The sequence below is a fragment of the Crocodylus siamensis genome, chromosome 9, assembly GCF_052110815.1.
Source record: "Crocodylus siamensis isolate JL-2025a chromosome 9, ASM5211081v1, whole genome shotgun sequence".
NCBI lineage: Eukaryota > Metazoa > Chordata > Crocodylia > Crocodylidae > Crocodylus > Crocodylus siamensis.
The window spans coordinates 59,379,981-59,400,562 of record NC_143403.1 but is presented as its reverse complement, the minus strand read 5'-3'; the positions used below and the strand labels follow the sequence as shown (position 1 = coordinate 59,400,562).

The following is a 20,582-nucleotide window of genomic DNA, read 5'->3' as shown; positions in this document are numbered from 1 at the left end:
CCCATCAAAAATGATGGGGGTGTGGGGAGGGGGCGGCCAGGGACAGCAGCCCATGTCTAGCCCCACTCCCCCCCCCCCCCAACGTTGAGGGCTGGGCCTGCTTCCCCTCACTCCTTTCTGCTTTGAACTGGGGCTGGGGCTAGGCCCCACCCCGTCTGCTCTGTTGCCACCACTTGCAATACCAGGGGACGTGGTCATGCCCCCCCATCCTCTCTGTTTTCATGGCCTGCAAGGAGCAGGGGGGATAGGGCCAATGCTGCTGACAGAGCCCAGTGTCCAGCCCTGCCCCCCCAATCTGGGCTCCCACTGACCCTGTGCCCTCGCCCACCCCATCGCTTCACGCCTGACCCTGTTCCCCCCAGCCATTTGGATTTGGGGCCACTTCCCATCCCCCATTTGCTGCAGCGGCCCCAACCCCTCACCACCACTGCATGCCACCGCCTCCTCCATGGAGTGGGGGGGCATTCCCCCATCCCCGACTCTGCCATGGGGCCGGGCCTGGTTCCCCACCCTCCCCACTGCCATTGTGGGGCCTGGCAGGCCCCCCTATAACCTCTGTTTTGGGGCAGAGCTAGGCGCCCCTCTTCCCCCCCCTCCCCGTTTCAGGGCTGAGCTGGGCTGCTCCCCTCCCCATTTTGGGGCTGGGCCCACTCCTCCCACCCCCTCAATCGGCCTGGGTCTGCTGCTCCCTTCCCTCCCCACTACCACCAAGTCAGCCTGGGCCTGCTGCTCCCTCTCCTTCTGTATTCACTGCCTGCAAGGAATGGGGGGGGGCAGAGAGGTGCTGCCCTTAAACCCCCCTGTGGCATCCCAATCCCACCCACGCTACTGCTGCCACCTCCAGGGGTCCTCTCTTGGGATTGAGTGCAATGGTGAGGAACCAGCCCCACTTGCCCCCAGACAAGCCACCCATGACCCCATCCCAGTCTCTGCTGGGGCCCTGTGGCCATGCATTCTGGCCCTGGGACCCAAACCCCACAACCCGCTTCCCCGGCCCCAGCCCTGCCCAACTCCTTCCCTCCCTATGGAGGCCTCAACCCCACCCTCCCACCAGCCATACCTGCAGGAGCTGCTCTCCAGGTTGCCTGACAGCCATGTGCATATACATGCATGTGATAACCCCTGCCTCACCACTCTTCTCCTGCTCCCCCCAGCCTGCAGAGAGCTCTTTGCAAAACTGCAAAATCTGCATGTTTCTCCATTAAAATGGAAAATCCATGCTTTCCTTAGGTAAAGGGGGAAATTCACATTTTTCTCAATTTTCCATGGGAAACAAAAAGCCTGAATCCCTGATGATTAAAAATGGAGTGGAGTGAATGACAGCCCCTGAATGCACACCAGGATAAACAATGCTCAATCCCTACAGTCTGGACATGCGTAAAGAGTCTTATTTTCAAAGACTTGTTTTACACTTTCCACAGCAGAACACTGATTTAATCAGCTGTTAGACCCCTGCTCTCATATCACTGACAAAAGCTGCTGGAGAATGACACAAAAGGAGAGACTTATTTCCTTTCTGCTATGCACAACTAATTCTTAAAAAGTATTGCTTCCTGAATTTTTCTCCTTCTCCATGTAAGTGCCTGGACAGGTACTAGCTTTTAAGTAAGGCTTCTGAAACACACACTTAGAAACCAGTCACCTACAGGGATTTTCTAATATTTCTAGGCGTGTGAAAAAACAAACTGTACAATGACTCAAAACTACTTTTCTTTTAAGGCAGCAATTTAGCAATATGCAACATTTTAAAAAGAAACTGAGGAAGGCCAACTTTAACAAGAGGGTTTATTTTTCATTTAATATTGTGGGAATCATACAAAGTAAGCAGCTAGGGCTGCCATCTTGTCCTTGGGTTTCTTTGGATTGGGTCTCCCTCCAAGCCTTCTGCCCTTCCCTCTTCCTCGACCCTGCCTTTTCCCCTGGCCTCCACGGTGCATAGGGTGCCTCATGGCTGCATGCTTCAGCTCCACCAGATCTTGAAACACAGGGTCACAGAATACACAGCCTGAATGTTGTGTCTCATCCCCAGGAAGAGGAGACTTGGCTTTATTAAAATCCACATCCACAAGAGCTGCATCGCACACCTCACAGGTCTCGGGTGATACTCGGACTTTGTGGGCATTCTCAAAGAAATGCACAACCACATTGCATTTATTGCAGGCCATCTTCCACTTGGGACCTGAAGTTGGGTCCAGCACCAGAACCCCATTCTCACACTCCACACACTGCCCAATTCCTAGCATGCTCAGCGAGTGCTGGCACGTGGGGTGAGTGCATTCGTTACAGCCCATTCCTAAAGAAACAAAAATAAAAATCAGGTAATCAGAAAGTTCTTGCATCACAATCTGACCCATGTACAAGAAGATATGATATAGGGTTTAAATAGTGCTAAAACAGCCCCTGTTCTTAGCATCACTGTGCAAGAGAACTTCACCACGTAAGACAACACCAGAGCTTGTTATCATGCATCAGATGTCCCATCTGGATGTGCAGTGCTCTTTGTACTACAACGTCTCTCAGATTTCTCCATCCATGTCACTGTACAGTTCAAATATTATGCAGCAGTTTATAAGCAAATACACATTAAAAACATGTTTATTTATAAACCAGTGTTAGTTTATCTTATACTAAGTGACCTGGAGACAGGAACCACCTTTCATCACAAGTATGCTGTAATACAGGAGCACAAAAGAACTACTGAAACCCAGTTGAGACTCCTTAGTGTTACCTAATATGATCATGAAATACTAGTGTTTTAGCCTCAAGTCAGTGTCAGTTATCAGGCTCACTGCACTGTGACCCTTCCCAAGTGCCAGTCCCCACCCCTCTCAGGTCCTAAGACACCACCCTTGTTAGGGTGGTCTAATAACATTTTCCCACTCTATGCCAACTGTGATCACTTCAGCAGGCCTGACTCAGGTTCAGTACCTGCAGTTCTCTTCCCTCTGGAAACTCTCCCTTCCCAAAAAGCCTCTAATCAGTTAGGATCCTTTTGATTTCTAGATGCCAATTCAATCAGAACAGCTGTTTAACTTCCAGCTATAGCTTTCTAAGAGCAGTGCCCTGTAATTGCCCATGTGTGTTTATTGGAGGGCCTTTTATCTAGTCACTGTGTAGCCTTTATCCTTTTATTTCTAAGAGTGTACTAGTAAGCCAAATCACACATAAAAGCCCAATAAACCAATACTGCTATACTGGGACACTTCCATTCTTTATGTGACCTGAAGTGCATTACACAGAACCTCCATAGGTGTCAGGCAGATTTCAGGAATTTCTCATATTATCTTGCAAGTTATCTTCATAATGCTCACAAATGCATTACACATCACTGAGTGTTATGAAAAGTAACTAGCATTTGTGCACAGATGGTTACTAATTTAGTCTGAATTAGAAATGCCTTTATAGTGGCCTATTCAATATTCTGCATGTCCATTTTATAAGTGAGTGAGGTGAGTTACAGTAAACAGCTTTTCTTATTTAAGAGCAGGCTGATAGGGGGCTATTTCACAGCTGTCCCTCTCTACACTGCAGATCTTCATATAAAGGCTTGATTTTTTTAATACAACTGGTCAAATATTAGACTGATTCATTTTTCAAATGCATTTTTTAAACTTTGAAAAATATTTTGCCAATATAAACAAGCTTTGTAAAGTTTTATTCTAATAAAATAATAAAAAATATTTTCATTAGTAGCTCTGTACTAGATTTTAAACATACTCCAAAAGTTAGTGAAATAATAAAATACCTTTAAATTAAATCCACTCTTTTTTCCCTGCTTTTATCTCACTGCTTCTCCAGCTGTCGCAAGCTTCAGAAAAAATTACCTCCCTTCAGGAACAAATGGAAATTTCACAGAAGTCATCTGAAAGTTTTAGTATCTTAAATTTAATCGGTAAAGCAGGACTTATTATAGAAACTGTTTGATCCTTAAGAATAGTAATGGTCAGAAATGTGACCAAGCTGAATTAGTACCTTCTTATTCAGATGAGTTTCCATATGTATCAGGTCATACCAATTATTTCTAAAGCATTTTATTTAGCCCTTATGAACTCATAAAATCTTGGAATAACTAGTCTAAGGTGGAGGTTGGGGGGGGGGGGAGCAGCAGCCCTGGATGCCACCTTTGTAGGGAGAGGGGATGCAAAAATAGCTGCTGCTGCAGTCATAGCTATTATCATGCCACTGCCATCAGCACCACAGCAGCTGGAGCTGCCGCTGCCTGGCTACCTCTCTGGGAACAACAGGCAGGACTGTACTACTCCTCATACACACCACCACTCAAACTGTCAGCTAGAATCCAACTACAGAATCTTTATTATGTTGTTCCTGCCCCTTTGTTACAAGTGAGTTGTTTTTAAGCACTTTGGCAGCAAAATATTTTTTATTACAAATTCTGGTAATTTGATGTGGGGCCTGTACAAATTTTGTTTTAAAGTTATTTTTCTGACTAAAAACTGGTGCAATGTAGTTATTCCTCTATGTGTCAATCAAAAATTCTACCTTTTTTCATGTCCCTGAAGGGGGGATGGTTGTAACAGTAAGGACAGAGTGGGTAACTCTTTCCTCTGGATCCAGAAGACCACAGCACCAGCTCAAAGTCATCTAGCGGACAACGTAACTCTTTGTAGAGCTTGATAGTACCATTCTGTGGAAGGCTGTATGTTTCATCACAGTGAGAACAGTGCAAACGACTTGGCTTGGCCTAGAGGCAGGATAAAAAACTATAAACAAGCTGCACTTCAAAATTCACTATTTGTGACATTCAAAACCTCTAGTCAGTTGGCAATCAAATAGTGATTACTCCCTAACCTCCTCCATGGAAAAAGGAGATGTATTCTTTTATAGAATAGAAATGTGTTTGCAAGAAGTCACATTGGAAACCCAAACAGAACAAAGGATATTTTAATATGCTAACCTTCAACAAGTTACTTTTGAAGGACATATAAAAGCTCTAGGTGACTTACTTGGATGTACTTCATAAAACGATGGCATTTGCCACAACGGGAGAGAGGTTTGCCTGTATCGGCTAATGGCGAGAAAGATACTTCCATCAATTCATCCATACCTGCAGAAAAGAAGTCAGTGTTGGAAGAAATTACCTCTTTCAGAGAAATGACCCTTTTCTTTACACAGCCTGGGAAAATCTCTGGGCTGGTGAAAGAAAAGTTATCAATGACTAAGCAGTGTAACTCCCACACAATGTGCGCACAGTAAGTAGATGCATTACAAAGGCTTCTAAAAGAGCAGCAACAAGCATGTAAGAGATGCTACCAAAATATTTCAGCTTGTTTTATAATTTAGTTTTGAATACACAACACTACATGTCCAGAAGATGGCTCCAAAGTGGGACTTTGTACAACCTACAAGTTCATATGACAAGAGCCTCACTTCTGTGTATCCTTCCAAATGAGAAGCCCGGCCCCTTGAAAACTGACTGAAGGCTCACAGACTAGTTCTTATTTCAGTTACACAGGGTAGATTATTTCAGGTGTGAGGGAAGCCTTACCTGCAATAGAATCAACAAAATAGTGAAACTTCCTTTTGAAGATATCAAGGGTATGCTCCAGGACCTGGTGGTAATTGGCTTTGCCCAAAGATATCAAATTGAGCTGCTTCTCAACTGCACTGCGGATCGTAGGAAGCACCAGTTCCGCATCTAACCAGAAATGAGGGGGGCATAAGAGAAACCACAATGAAATGAGGAGAGACTGATTGACAGCATGGGGAAAACTGACCAAGTGCTGTCAGATACAGGAGCTAAAAAACAGACCATTCTATCACTCATTGTGGTTTTAAGAATTACAAGTATCCCATTAGGTACATGACTTACAGTCAGAAATGTCATTTGTAAAAGGCCAACTTCAGAGCTACTACCTCACACTCTCAGAGTGGAAAGTAGCTCTTTCCAAAAAAAGGAGATTAATCACTGATGCTCCAAAGATGGAGTAAATATAAACCACCACAGTAACTCAGCTTAAATCTGTCCTCCTGCCTTAGGACTGAGCACCACAGCCCTGGGTAGAGAGTTACCCTTAATGTATTACTAACTATAGCTAGCCAGGAATATAATTAAGTGCTAAGCAAATGAGAAAAGAAAAAGCAACAACTGACCTATTTTGTAGTACCCATGAACCAGAACAATGCCAAGGTTTGTAGGTTTTAGTCTGCGGCCACTCTCCACTGTGACATAGTTTCGCTGGCAAATGTTGTTAATGTGGACTGGAATACTTGCATCAGTTCCTGTCACATAGACAAGATACTTTTCTTATTCTTACTTACTCTTAGGTTAAATTATTCTAGTTTCTTTTCCCTCTCAGGTTGCCAGAATCGGAACAAATGGCTTTTCTCCAAAGGCATGGGGTACTAAGTTTTTCCCATGCCCTTCTGCCCAGCTGTTTGATTCCTTCTTTGCTAAAAAATTCATAGAGTCCTTTATAAACTGATGAAGGCACAAAGCACCTTTCCAGTTCTGATATTTCTGCAATATATGCTTTGATGTTAAATGCTTCAGTTGCCAGCAAGGCAACTGGCAGGAAATTCAGAAGGTGGGAGCATACTCTCTTTTTTTCAAAGTGCATTCTCTGGCTAACTGAAGACTGATGAAAATGGCTTACAGAAGACACTGTGTTTGGCCAGAAAAGCGGTAGCCATGAAAGAAACATGTATGAATGCAAGCGTGTGCAGGAAACCATTACTGCACATATTTATAGAAACAGCTCAAGTTTATACCGGGCCATGAGAGAGTTCAGAAGAGGTGGCCCTCCTATCCCTTTTAAGGGGTACTATATCAGCCTGTGAGAGAATCAAGTTCCTACCAATGCCATGTTTTTCCATCAGCGTGATGAGTTCTGCTTCAGTCAGGTAATCAGGTGGATTAGTCTGTTTCTCCAGCAGTTTTATCTCACTGATTGGGTAAATATCTCCTCTCTCACAGCTGGGTAGGCTCTCCTCCAAGGGGATGCTGTGCCATGGCATAATCTCTGTGAACCCTAGAGGTAAATAAGCACAACAGAAACTGAACCCTTTGGCAGTTTTCCCTAGACATAGATACACATTTTAATTTTAACCAGGGCTTCATTTTACAGGTCAAGTTAACAAAATGTTGCCCCTGTCACAAAGGAAAACAGATGCAAGACTCCTGTGCCCTAGGATGGCACTGGAGACACTGAGGAAATGCCCTATTTTTCTCTTTTCCATATGCCTTTCGAGTTCCTTTCAATACCCAGCATCAATCCCTTTTTGTGGAATCCTGAATGGTACTGGCAGGCCTCAAAAGTCAGCCTTTCCTGGCTGGATCTAAGATAGCACAAGATTGAATCTCAAAGAGATATGAGGAGATTTTAAAAATACTAGGTGTCATTAGGCAAGATTACAACAAAGCCTCAGTGCAGCTTCTGAATTACTTCCCTTGAGCACTAAGCGTGTCTTTGCATGGGTGGTGTTCAGCATAGGACAAGTCTCTATTTTTGTGTAGCAGACACTAAAATAGGGGTGTCAAAATTCAACTGGCTTTGCAGGCCGGACAAGGGATGCAGGACCAGTCCACAGGCTGGATCCAGCTCAGGAACCCCCTCTCCCACTTCCCCTCCCTCAGTATACCTGGCTGGAACAGCTGCCAGATCAGGCTGGTACCTGTACTGTGTGAGGTGCAGATTCTGGAGCAGCTAGAATGGGAGTTCCATGCAGCAAAGTCTGGCCAAAGCAACAGCCCAGTGGCACACAGTGGCCGTCCTGGCCAGACTGCGCCACACATCACACCTGCCCTGCCAGCACCAGGACTGCACTACACAGGGCCTACTCCAGTCAGTTTAAGATCCACACTACACAGCACCTCCAAGCACTGTATGCCAGCAGCTACCGTTCCCGCTGGACCATGCCACATGTGATGCTCGTTCCAGCTGCTCTGGGATCTGCACCACAGGTAACACAGGTCCCATACCAGCTACAGCAGCCACCAGATCAAGCAGGCTGAGGGAGGAAAGGCTGAGGGAAGAGAGGGGAGGTCCTTGGGCTTGATCCAGCCTGTGGTCTGGCCCTGCACCATGGTCATGTGAGTCTGATCAGACCCTGGGGCAACACCAGGGGCCAGATGGTGGGGCTCTGCAGGCCTTATGTTTGACACACTGATCCAAAACCACCTTGTATGTATGAGCAGCGTTTAACCTGTTTTGGGTCCTACCACAAGGGAAATCATAAGCTGGGTCAAACTGGGAAATAAGTGTGGAGATGAAGGAAGCAGTCAACAGCAACAACAAACAACAAAACAGCCTTCAAAATTTTCTCTTGCCTCTAATACTTTATCTTTTAATTCAGCTCCTCAGCACCATTTTGCCAAAGGGAAGAAGAGACAGAGGACACGGAGTTACTAACTAAAAACTTTTACTCTCAAGCTTTCCTTACCAGGTGAAGTAACCATTTTTCCTATACATGTAAAATGTTCAGGACCGATACTAAAAGATATGGTGGTCTGGAGGTATTTGCAGTCAGTGCTGACAGTAGCAATGAAATGCCTAGCGATATATTCATATAATCGCCATCCATCTCCACCTGAAGACAGACAACACCTTGTTATTCACATAATCCAATTCACGTTGCTCCATAAAAATATTGTTGTTAAAAAAGAAAACAAAAGAAAGCACCAAATTTTCATAAACTGAGCAGAAATAATTGGTCCCTGAACTTTCAAATTGCCTTCTTTCATTTTTTCCCCCCTTTTAAAGATTGTTCCTTGAAGACCCTGTAGATGAAGAACACATCACTCCAGGAACATTACAGCAACTTGCTAGTTATAAGAATTTAATTCTTGTGAAAATGAGTGACAGGCATAACACAGGCAAGCTGCATGTCTGCCAAAAAATTCCCACTCATAACACAAATGGCAGTCTTCATTCAAGAAAGGCTAGCTTGTGAAATACTGTTGCTTGTGTGAATCAGAGCAGAGATCCTCATTCTCTTTTCCCTTAAAAGTTCAAATCCTGATTTGATTTTAAGTGAGAGATCAATACTCTATTCCACAAGACTTAACCCATTTTTAATCCAATTCATTAAATGCTTGTGGTTTAAGGCAATCTGCACTGAAGTCTTGCACAAGGTAACTCCCTGTCCATTTTCAGTTTATCACAGTCATGTTACATTTAATTGAATACTCCATGCTTCTATAATGGAATTAATTAGCATAAAGTTCCTGCATCTAGACTTCACACACTTCAAAAAAAAAAGGGTAATATAGTTCATCCCCAGTTTGCTGTTGGAAAATTGAGTGGCAAAGGGGCCAAACCTATCAAACTGTTCTATTGTCAGGGATTTGTCTGTACCTAACTCTGCTTCTGATGCAGCTCTCATTGGAGTTATTGGAGGATGGTCCCCTGCATCATGACCTTTCCTTGGACGATTAATACCTTCCGATAGCAATGCTTTTACCTACAGAAAATGAAGGGGGAAAAACAGAGAGAGGCTGGTAATGCAGTCTCTCTCTATCGGCTCACTTGCTTTTCAGGTGTAATCTATTAGAATAGAAACCCCATGAAATAAATGCCATCAGCATGCAATACTTGCATTTTGTTTACACAATGACTACAGACCACCATGAGATACAAGTGGCATGTGAGGGCATTGACTTGATGCAATTTTTCCTAACACATTTACCAAGAAAGAATTTAACAACTCATCTTGTATTTCATATACTTACTGTTTCTGCCCAGTACGGATTATTGGCTTGTTGTCTCAAAGCTCCTTTCAAGTCAAAGTTCTCCGGATAGTGAGTAGTTTCTGTTCGAGGGTAGCTAATATACCCTTGGGTATAAAGTCGTTCTGCTATTTGCATGGTATGCTGTGGACCCATTCCTGCAAGAGATCACAGCAATATGGCTTAATCTCTGATTTACTGACACAGCAAATATTTCTTCATGACAGGCGTTAAGTTATTCCAGGGTGCCCATTCCACAGAGGATCTCATGACCATGATTTGCTACATACATGATACCTTCACTTCTGAAATTCTCTCAAACTTCTTAGCAAATCAGAAAAATGGTGAAAGAATCTTTATCATGTGTATGCAGTGCTAGCACCGCCTATTCTGAATATCCCTAATTTTTTTTAATCAGTTTCAAAACAAGAACATTTTTACTTTCATACTATCTACATACCCAAAGCAGAACTGGCAACTCGCAGCATTTCTACTGTGTTCAATGCCAGAGGTCTCTGCTTCACTTTCTCCTTCTTACTCACAGATTCTACCTAGGACACAGAACAGCATTTTCACAGTAAATTCTGATGTTCAGTGCAGGATGATTGCATGCATTTCATATCCCTCTAAAGATGATATAATATAAGAACATCATAGGTAACATAGGGTCCGCCATGCCTTCTGGTGATGCCTATTATGTTTTATGTTTTACTCAAAGAATAGAAATCTTTATCTCAAGGAAAAGAAGTTCAATGGAGAGGATGTAATACTAGGCACATCAACACAACAGGAACTACCGTTAGAAATCTCTTTTATTCTGCATTTTTAGTAAATGGAACTAAAACAAAAAATCCCTAGATTTTCTTGTATTTTTCTAAGCTTAAATATACATACACATGCTAGAGGTGCACCAATACATTGAGCTGATATTAGCAGAGATATAAAGAAAATTGACTGCATCAGAAAATCAGCCTGATGTGGCTGATAAATGCCACATGCGTGTGCGCAGCTGCAGCACAGCTTCTAGGCAACAAGCAGCACAGCCCACCAACCTGGGGTGGGCGGAGCTGGCACTGGGAAGGGGAGTTGGGGGGAGGGGTGGTGTGCTGTGGTGAATTTTGGGATGGCTGCAGCCCCTTTCCCAGCGCTGCTGCTGCCCGCCCTTAGCACAGCCTGGCACAGCCCCTGTAGGGAAGAGTCTGGTGTGGCCCCGGCCCCAGCCTTCAGCGGCAGCATGCCTCACCATGTGCAGATTCTGGACACATACCCCCCACGCCCTCCCGGGGTACGTGCAGTGGCGGGAGCTGCCCCCTGGATGAGCACCTCCCTCCCTCACTACTGGGGCCATGATCTACATGCCTCACACCCCCTTCCTTCCCCAGAACAGACTTACCAGCCAGACACTGCTCTTCAAGCTGCCAGGCTGCGCATTGGAAATCGGATCAAAATCCCGAAAAATCGGCTATCTATATCAGCCCCAAAAATCTCTATCGGTGCACCCCTAACATACACACATACATATATATACACAGTACTTATCATGCAGTACATGGTTTCACTCGTACTGAAGTGTTTCTTACCTTTGCCTCTTTTGCTATCTTTGTTATGTTAAGGAACATCTGGGCTATCTCTCGATCAAATACCCTCACTCTATCCCACTCCAGAGTAAGAGAGCTTTCTTTTTCATGGTTCACCTACAGAATAAAAATAAACAAATACAACAAGTTGTTCACTACTTTTAAAAGCTCAAGAACGCATACTTCTCACAAGAGGCAAATCCTACAGCAGTTCACAATGAGACAACAGTTATTACTCACAATTGGCACTTCCATTAAACTAACTGACTGCATGGCTTCCAAGATGATGCCTTAGGGCAGCATTTCTCATCCTGTGGGTCACAACTCAAAAAAGTGGGTTGCAAGAATATATGAAAAGGTTGTGAACAAACTTTAAAAATGGATTCTCCTTTAAAAAAGAAAAACATGGGTACGAATGGCTTTTGCCTTGCAGGCTGGCAGAGCTCCACCCTGCAATGGGCTGCTTGAGGGCACCACCATCCCCCACACAAATCCAGTCCCTGCCCCACACACTGGGGACTGAGGGGAACTGGATTGGGACTGGGCATCCATGTTTAAAAATGGGTCCCGGTACAAAAAATGTTGAGAACCACTGCCTTAGGGAACAGGGCACCTGAGTTAGTGGAGTTCACCCAATTAGATTACTTCTCTTTTTAAAATAAATATATTTCACTTGTTTGCACAATGTGGTGATCTACAGCCTGAACAAGCTGCAGATAACTCAAAAGATTATGTAATTATAGGCATCTAATCCACCAGGCATTCTCTCAGACAGCAATGGCCAACATAACTTGTTTAAAATCCTTGTGTCAGAAAAAAACATCAAACCACTCTCATGGTAAACATATTATCCGACTTAGGTTCTTGGAAAACAGCAACAACCTGGTATCAGTCCAGGAGGAATCTGCATGCAGGTATGATAAAGGCAGCAACAGTTGGTACAAATTAGCTTCAATTTAAAACAAACAATTTTACTGTCCTCTCCCTAAAGCCTCACCAGGAACAAAAACAGCAATTCCGGGGTGCAACAGGAGAGCAACTAAGGTGTCTCACTATGATTTTAAAGGCATGAATTGATAACTTGCCTGGGACTCAGGCCAAAGGCTGACCCCAGTTGACCCAGCTATAAAAATGGATCCTCAATTCATGCTGGGGAATCAAGAGTCAATCAGCATGTTGCTAGCCATCTTACTCCCTCATGCGCTGCCGGCAACAGAAACTGGCAAGCCTGAACTAGGCCAGCTCAGAGGGCTGCCAGGCATGGATGACACTTGACCATTTTGACAACAGTTATTTTGGTCCATTCTTAGAACATGGGCAGCAGCAAAGCCATGAGTCTGCTGTGAGCTGCCAAACTACTCAGAGGATTCATTTGCCAGTTCATATGATGAGTTACCCTTCCTCTCAGGATTTTGATACTCAGCAAGGCAAATGTTTGTTGGCAGACTACTAAAAACCTGCACTGAGGTTCACTAGAGAATCAATCTAGGGATTTGCTCACATAAAACAACTAATAAAGGGAAACCATTTTGGCTCAGTCTAAGATTGAATTTGAGAAGCCTCATAAAATGTATGTAATCAATACAAATTCAGCATAGATGCCTCTGAGTCTGCTCCAGGACAAGTGATTATGTGCACTTAAAATTAATGAAAATCCATTGGTAAACCACAAGTATGCTCAGCAGTTAGAAGTTTAAGAGTTAACACACAAAGCTAAATAAGACTGCATTTTACTGATAAAAACATTAGCACATGGCATGAAACATTACCTTGGCTTGCAGTACCCAGTAAGGTTCAGGTTTAAAGGACTGGATTTTATCATGCCTTTCAACACAGAATCCAAGTGTGGGGGTCTGACATGGCCCAAAGGAGATGAGGGAGCTGTCCAAATTGCCATATTTCCCCTGAAAATATTTAGTCTGAAATCTAAGAGAAAAAGTGTTGAGGGAAAATAACCTAAGACATCTGCATGTTAAGTTTGTTTGCATCAAAACAAAATTCCCCATGTTCTTAGGTTTCAAAGAGATGTAAAAATTAAAACATTATAAAAAAGGGAAGGATAATTACCACTGAGAAATAAGCATCAGCTGATTTAGTGTAACAGTTTTGTCTGTCTAGTCCTCTACTACTGGAGTTAAACCACTTTAATTCTACCATGAGGTTTGAGAGTAAAATGGTTTAGCTTCAAATTAGAGCAGAATAGGAAGAGACAGATGAAGTAGAGCAGATAGGTTTTAAGCACAAATAAAGAGCTTAAGCTTCTGTTCTGTCCACATGCTTGTACCAATACATATGAAATACTCACTTACACACTTGGGCATTAGAATTTGTATATACATGTGTTTTAAGAGTAACCAAGATGTTAATAGCCAACAGCAGTATCTTATGAGATAAGGCTAATCTCAGTCTTGATTAAGCTAGGAAGAAAGAGATAGCAACCAGAACATCAAGCAGTCTCAAAGATGACCATTGTTCAAGACAACTACTTAGATAGATCAGAATAGCAGTCAAGTACTATTAGAAGCTCACTATTGAGAGACGATATTAAACAATTTCATAAAATATTCAAAATAAAAAAAAGAAATGTCACCATTTTAATTTAACAAGGCTAAATGAATACCAACACAAGAACCATCTATGCTGTCACCTTGTAAATGCACAGCCAATTCTCAGATCTAACTCCTGGCGGGCATCAACTGACAGGGCCTCATTGCGATTGGGTTCTCCCAAATGGTTCATGGCACTGCAGATGTCCGTGTCAGTAATGGAACTGAACTTAGCTCGGTAAACTGTCCTTTCAGAGCCACGAGGTTTATTCATAACAGGAAGAACAGCGTCAAGAACCTTATAGGAAACAAAAGTATGTCGGAAATCAATAGATGGCAAGGGTTCTGATCTATACCCTGTATGGATATTATACAAGATAACAACCAACCCATGATAGTCTCCTTCCCACCAAGATTTCATATTTTTTCTTTAATATGCTATCAAGAGCTTTATTGCCCATATATATCATTTTAGAAGGATGCTATGGAATAGTATGTCTGAAGCACTGATTTCACACAATGCAGCGCACAATGCAGCTGCAAGAAGTAAAACACTATTGCTAGAAAGAGCCAAAAAAACACCATATGAGTCATTTTTGCAGAGCTGACTGTCACTGGGCAAAAATTCACCTGCTTTATCCAAAATTCACTTCGAGACCTCAAAGGCAATTCAGTCCTTAAGACAGTGCTACATTAATGCTGCAGATGAACACTTAGTATTCGGTACACATCTGAATGCAACATAGCAAATTCTACCTTAAGTTAAATTTCCCACTGCAGGACAAGTTCAAAACCTAGGGGTATACAAACCAATACCATCTTCTTATGCAAAACATGTTAATTTTAATTATATACTTGCTGTACAGAAAAAAAATCCTTATGATTCTGTACTTGAGAGAGATCTCTACCTTATTGAAGAGCAGAGTACTACAATGGCTAAGATTTTACAAACGCATAGCAGCTAAAACAGCAGTGAAACATAATGGATTTCAAAGCATGAGAAGGCCTAAACACTTAGATGCATAAATTACTATACACCACAGATGAGCAAAATCAACAAATGGGCAATTTTTAGTTGGAGTCTTAGCGGTTGAAGCTCCATAACATTTTCACTAAGCCATTCTACACCTTCAAAGCCTTCCCCCAGTTTGTGTGGACCTTCGTATGCATCTATGAACTAACAAAGTTATCATTTTATTTATAAACCATAACATACAGTGAACTTACATATGTTGCATTACTAGGTAACAGTAATCTTACCTCAAAGCAGATGTTTTCCCCTTCCTTATCACAATCCAGCCACAACACAATGTAGTCACAGCCTCTTCCTTCCACCTTTAAGATAAATTAACAAAGTTAAAAATCAAAAGTCAGGTACCTCTTTACCCATGATTTTGCCTATGCTAAACTCAAAATCTAGTGGGATGAAGAAGAGAATGTTTTTTGGAGCAAAGATGAAGGGGATAGGAAGACAGTCCTGTGGCTAAAGCAGGGCCTGGGAGCCAGAGACAGAACATCAGGTGATGCAAGATACGCAGTTCACTGCCCCAGGAAACTCTTCCTGGCTCTGCCACAGACTGCATGCACAATTTGAACTAGTTCAACTTCCATATCAGGGTGGCTCTGAAACTTAATTCATTCTTTGAAAAGTACTCTAGAGTCTCAGAACACCAGATGTAATCACTATACATGCAGCAATATAGCTGCCTTCTGGAGGATGCCCTAGTGTACAATGATCAAAATTTAACCAACCACTCCTTTTTCGAAGGCTTGGGCATGGTACAAGTAATTAAAAAAAAAGAAAAAGTATGAGGAATATTAAACCGAGGATCAAATCCTGGAAAACATGGCCAAATAGTTCAATGGGGAAAACATTTTGGCCTAGCTAATTAATCTATTATATTAATGAAACAGCTGACTAGGTGAACTGGTCAAAGAGCTGCTTCCTATATTGAAGACAACAGAGATTTAAGAAGATGGTTCTGAATTTTTCCCCCAGATAAGACTCCAACATACTGGAAGCCAAGGCTCCAAATTTACAAAAGTAAAGATAGCAGCTAAACATTTCACATCCTGCAATCCAAGAAGCATAACATATTTCAGATTGAGGAAGCCAGCTGCCTTTGTAAGGGCAGAACTGGAGGGCATGTCCAAGTGTCATGAAGGACAAAGTACCCTGCAGTACCAGCCTCAAAAATAAGATAAAGGGAAAGTGAGAAGAGATTAAATTCCCAGTATTTAACTAGGTACATTATTTTACATTAACATTTGAGACAGCTATGGAATTTGGCTAATTAACATTCAAGTGTACAATAGAAAAGAATAATGCATTACAAAATGTAATACTGGTCGTCATAACATTTACTAGTAAATGTCATATAGTGAATTTTGGAAAGGAAACAAATTTTAGTAACATAAGAATACATACACCACTCTGCTACCAAGCCTATGCTAACAATTAGAATTGACAGCAATGTTACTGTTAACTCTAAAAGTTAAGGATCAGCAAATCTCTGTCCCGACCAGTTTAGCAAATAAATGGGTAAAATAGACATGGGAATGGAAAAATACTGGTTTTGTTTTAAACCATTTACAAACTTCAAACTGTCTGCATCTGGGGATAAATGCAGCTGGGAAGAACAAACTTCCATCTCCAAAGGGTAAAAACTACACTAATGGTTCTCTAGAAATGAGAACGAAGATGCACACAGAAAAACTGGACTGGTCTCTAGAATAAAAATGTAATAAGCTCTGTCTTGGCAGTATCCAAGGGAGAAATTATACCTTGAACCTTAACTTTTCCCTATGACAGGAGTTTCATAGTTAGTTGCGTCAGAAGGGACCTGAGCAGATCATCAAGCCATGGCAGGAAAAAGTACTGGGGTCAAACGACCCCAGCAAGGTGTACATCTAGCCTCCTCTTAAAGACCCCCAGGGTAGGAGACAGCACCACTTCACTTGGAAGTTGTTCCAGATCTTAGCTGCCCTGACACTGAAATAGCTCCTCCTGATGTCTAATCTGAATTTACCCTCTGCCAGCTTGTGACCGTTATTCCTGGTCACTCCTGGCAGTGCTCGGGGGAACAGTGACTCCCCCAATTCCTGCTGATCCTCCCTGACTAATTTATAACAGGCCGCAAGATCCCCCCTCAGCCTTCTCTTTTGGAGGCTGAACAGGTTCAGGTCCCGTAGCCTCTCTTCGTAGGGCCTGCCCTGTTGTCCCCTGATCATACGAGTGGCCTCCTCTGGACCCTCTCCATGTTGTCCACATCCCTCCTGAAGTGCGGCGCCCAGAACTGGATGCAGTTCTCCAGCTGCAGCCTGACCAGTGTTGCACAGAGGGGGAGGATCACCTCCTTGGACCTGCCTGAGATGCATCTGTGGATGCATGACAAGGTATGGTTGGTCTTCCTGACTGCATCCCCACACTGACAGCCCATGTTCATTTTGGCATCAATAGTGATTCCAAGATCCTTTTCTGCCTCTGCACCGAGAGGGCAGTTTCTCAGTGTGTAAGTATGCTGCTGGTTCTTCCTCCCCAGGTGCATCACCTTGCACTTGTCAGTGTTGAAACCCATCCTGTTCTCATCCGCCCATCCCTGTAACCTGTCTAGGTCGGATTGCAGCCTATTCCTCCCTTCTAGCATACCCACTTCCCCCCACATCTTAGTGTCATCAGCAAATTTGAACAGTGTCCTTTTTACACCCTAGTCCAAGTCACTGATGAAGATTTTGAACGGTGCAGGCCAGAGGACCGAGCCCTGGGGGACCCCGCTGCCCACATCCCTCCAGGTCAAAAATGACCCGTCCACCACCAGTCTCTGGGTGCAGCCCTCCAGCCAGTTAGCGACCCATTTGACTGTGCAGGTGTCGACACCACAGTCCCCTAGTTTTTAATGAGAATGGGATAAGACAGTTTCGAAGCCCTTCCGAAAGTCCAGAAAGACTATGTCCACTACTACCTCTGCATCTAAGAATTTTGTGATCTGGTCATAGAAGGCCACCAGGTTGGTCTGACAGGACCTGCCTCTAGTGAATCCGTGTTCACTGCCCCTAAGCATAACCCTCCCCCTTCCCCCCCGCGCTGGCCCCTTGTGGACATGCGCCAGGGCAATTCTCTCAAAAAACTTACCCAGGATCAAGGTAAGACTGACTGGCCTATAGTTTCCTGGGTCCTTCCTCCCTTTTTTGAAAATGGGAACCATGCTGGCCCTCCTCCAGTCCTCTGGCACCAGGAATGTCAAATTAATCTGGCCCCAGAGGCCGGATGAGTGGTTCAGGGTCAGTCCATTGGGCTGGATGAATGGCATGTGACTGGCTGCATGGACCAGTTCAGGCCCAAAGAGCAACACCTCCCACTCATGCCAGATCCAACGCTTGTGGTGCTTGCTCTGGTTGGTCCAGGATTGTACCACACACAGTGCCTAGGCAGGGCCAGTCCAGGATACAAACTGCATGCATGCGGACACTCTAGCCCATCTGGGACCTATGCAGCATGCAGCACTTGGACCTGCCAGAGGAGAGGGAGCCACATGCAACATGGGTCCTGGACCTGCCAGAGTGGGCACTACATGGAGCACATGTCTTAGACTGGGTGGAGCAGGTACTGTGTACAAAACGTGTTCCATATCAGCTGGGGGACAGGGCCTATGTGTGGCTCAGGCCTTGAGCTCTGCATGAGGCCGCTCTAATGCACACCATGTGCTGCAAATAGGTCCACTCCAGATGCAGGAGCAGTACCAAGGGCCACATAGTGGGGCTCTGAGGGCCAAATCTGACCCATGAACTTTATTTTTGACACCCCTGCCCTACAAGAGTCAGCCTGTGCGGGGCCCCACCTCTGGACACAAGGAGCTGGTATCGGATTCAGCGGGGGGGAGAGGAGTAAGCAGCTGGAAGTGAAGTTGGCAGCAGCGCAGAGTCACTACTCCGCCAAGCTCTGCGGGGCGCCCCAAAGCACAGGGCCCAGGGTGGTCACCCCAATCCTCCTCCCACCCTCCTAGGGATGGCCCTGCCTACAAGTAGCAGCCATTTGGCTTCATTCCCTACAAAGACAGAACAGACAGTCGGATGACTAAAGAGGGTAAACTGCAACAAATTTAAAAACCAAATAAAACAATAAAACAGCTTTAAAACAGATCTAATAACAGAGTACCTGTAAAAATTTCACCATAGTCAATTTGGGATTAGCTTCTTTCTTTTCTGTTGGCGCTTTGCTAAAAAGTTCTGCTGGATCCACTTTGTCCCAGTTGTTATATTTGCCTAAAATGGGGATGCATATTAGCTGGAGTTCCAAGATGCTGTAAGTAAACCATAACTGTACACACTCATGGCTTTCTAACATTCACTCATGGGGTAACCATTCAACCTCACCTATTAGCCTTGACTGTCCAAAATTCCTTCCTACTACAGTGCCAGGTAACGTAATAGTCACTGACTTACAGTTAGAGCTGACTTGTTAAAGTGACAACTTCAGGAGAAAGAAAAAAAGTCATAACTGTATTTATATTTAGAAAAAAGTAACTGCAGATTAGCATAAGCAAAATATTAGAGAGAGAAGGAAAACCCATTTTCACTGTTTATATGGATTCTACACTTGACAGCCCCTTAGGCAGAGTCACCATTGTTTTTTCTCACATACACTCAGTTGGGGCCTAACCATGTCAACCTGTTTGTCCAAGCCAGCCCCCCTGCTCTTCAGGATCAGACTATTGCCCGATTTCCATTTTCCCTGCTCACGTGACTTAAATCATATTGCTGCTACCAGTGATTTCAATAATTACATAGCACTGTTCTTATGCAAAGCACTGTACAACCTCCTGAATGCCCACAGCATCTGGAAGGTAGTTGAAGATTATATTCATTTTACTTAGAAACAAACGAGCAGCCCCAAGTCACCAGCAAGTCAGTGCAACACCAACCTACAGACAAAAGCTTCATACACTGCATAAAACAACCTCAGAACCACTGCTTATTTTAGGCTGCGTCTTTTTAAATAGTTGGTGGCATGCTGTGGTCATCAGGTCACTTCCATCCAAGGATCTCAAGGCATTTTCCAACCTTGAACAAACGCAGGCTCCGAGCTCCCCGTTGACAGGTAAAACATGGGCAGCACAGAGAAAACAAGCGATTCGCCCCAGGCTAGGCCAAGTTGAATGCAGAAACCAACCCACCACTCCTAACCCCAATCTGCAGGTAGCGCAGAAGGCCGCCTGCTTCCACTCTCCCTGGCTCCCTTGCACCTCTCTTCCCAAATAAGCTGGAGGTCCAGCCCTCCTACTTCTTACTGAATAACGCAGAGGACAGGGACCGTTGCAGTCGGGCGCGCCGCAGATGGACAATACCTATGAAGTCCAGAGTCATCACGTGGCCGCACACGGATGTCATCTTGAAGTGGGCGCTCTGCCCGGCGAAGGACCCCCCGTACTCATGCACCGAGCAGGCGCTGTTCAGTCCTTTGCGGGAGGTCATGTTTCCTACCAGGGGAAGGGGAAAGGCGAGTCCGCGGGTGCCACCCAGCCCGAAGAGGCCTTCCCCTCGCGCTGGGGGCTCTCTGCTGCCTACGGCTCAGACCTGCCCCCGCCCCCCCGAGACCCGGACCCCACTTCCCCGGGCACCTCTCGACAGGATCCTGGCGATGGACTGCGCCAGGGACGGCTTCTCGGCCACCATCAGCACGGCCCGCATCGTGCGCCGGACGCTACGCTCGTCCCGCCGGCGACGCCGCGGACCAGCCTCGATTCCGCTTCCGGGGCACGGCGCCGGAAGCCCCGG

The 20,582-nt window shown here is 44.5% G+C and overlaps 1 protein-coding gene across 2 annotated transcripts; it reads right to left on the bottom strand.

Annotated features, from left to right (window-relative positions):
• Window positions 1-1,777: 1,777 nt before the first annotated feature.
• TOP3B (DNA topoisomerase III beta) lies at window positions 1,778-20,582 on the bottom strand. Of its 2 annotated transcripts, XR_016444149.1 has the most exons (18): window positions 20,426-20,582; window positions 20,153-20,284; window positions 18,964-19,070; window positions 15,069-15,143; window positions 13,910-14,106; window positions 13,032-13,188; window positions 11,266-11,379; window positions 10,146-10,236; window positions 9,689-9,843; window positions 9,315-9,420; window positions 8,401-8,547; window positions 6,816-6,989; window positions 6,112-6,240; window positions 5,507-5,656; window positions 4,965-5,065; window positions 4,501-4,702; window positions 3,746-3,828; window positions 2,158-2,293 (listed from the first exon to the last, which is right to left on the bottom strand). XR_016444149.1 is itself a non-coding variant. In XM_090062621.1 (17 exons), exons 1-17 carry the CDS (start codon window positions 20,493-20,495, stop codon window positions 1,812-1,814), a joined length of 2,589 nt encoding a protein of 862 aa, XP_089918747.1. In that variant the 5' UTR covers window positions 20,496-20,582; the 3' UTR covers window positions 1,778-1,811. The 2 variants fall into 2 exon arrangements, 1 of the variants encoding a protein (XP_089918747.1); XM_090062621.1 differs by lacking the exon at window positions 3,746-3,828 and having other exon boundaries at window positions 1,778-2,293.

Bases quoted from the DNA above. Each gene is read 5' to 3' on its own strand.
- TOP3B (XM_090062621.1), bottom strand. From the start codon at position 20,495: ATGCGGGCCGTGCTGATGGTGGCCGAGAAGCCGTCCCTGGCGCAGTCC. The intron at 8,548-9,314 runs GTACAGACAAAT...GTCTGTCTTCAG, and splicing joins TGCATCAGAAGCAGAGTTAG to GTGGAGATGGATGGCGATTA. The intron at 2,294-4,500 runs GTAGAATTTTTG...TTGTTTCTTTAG, and splicing joins CTTCAGGGACATGAAAAAAG to GAATGGGCTGTAACGAATGC.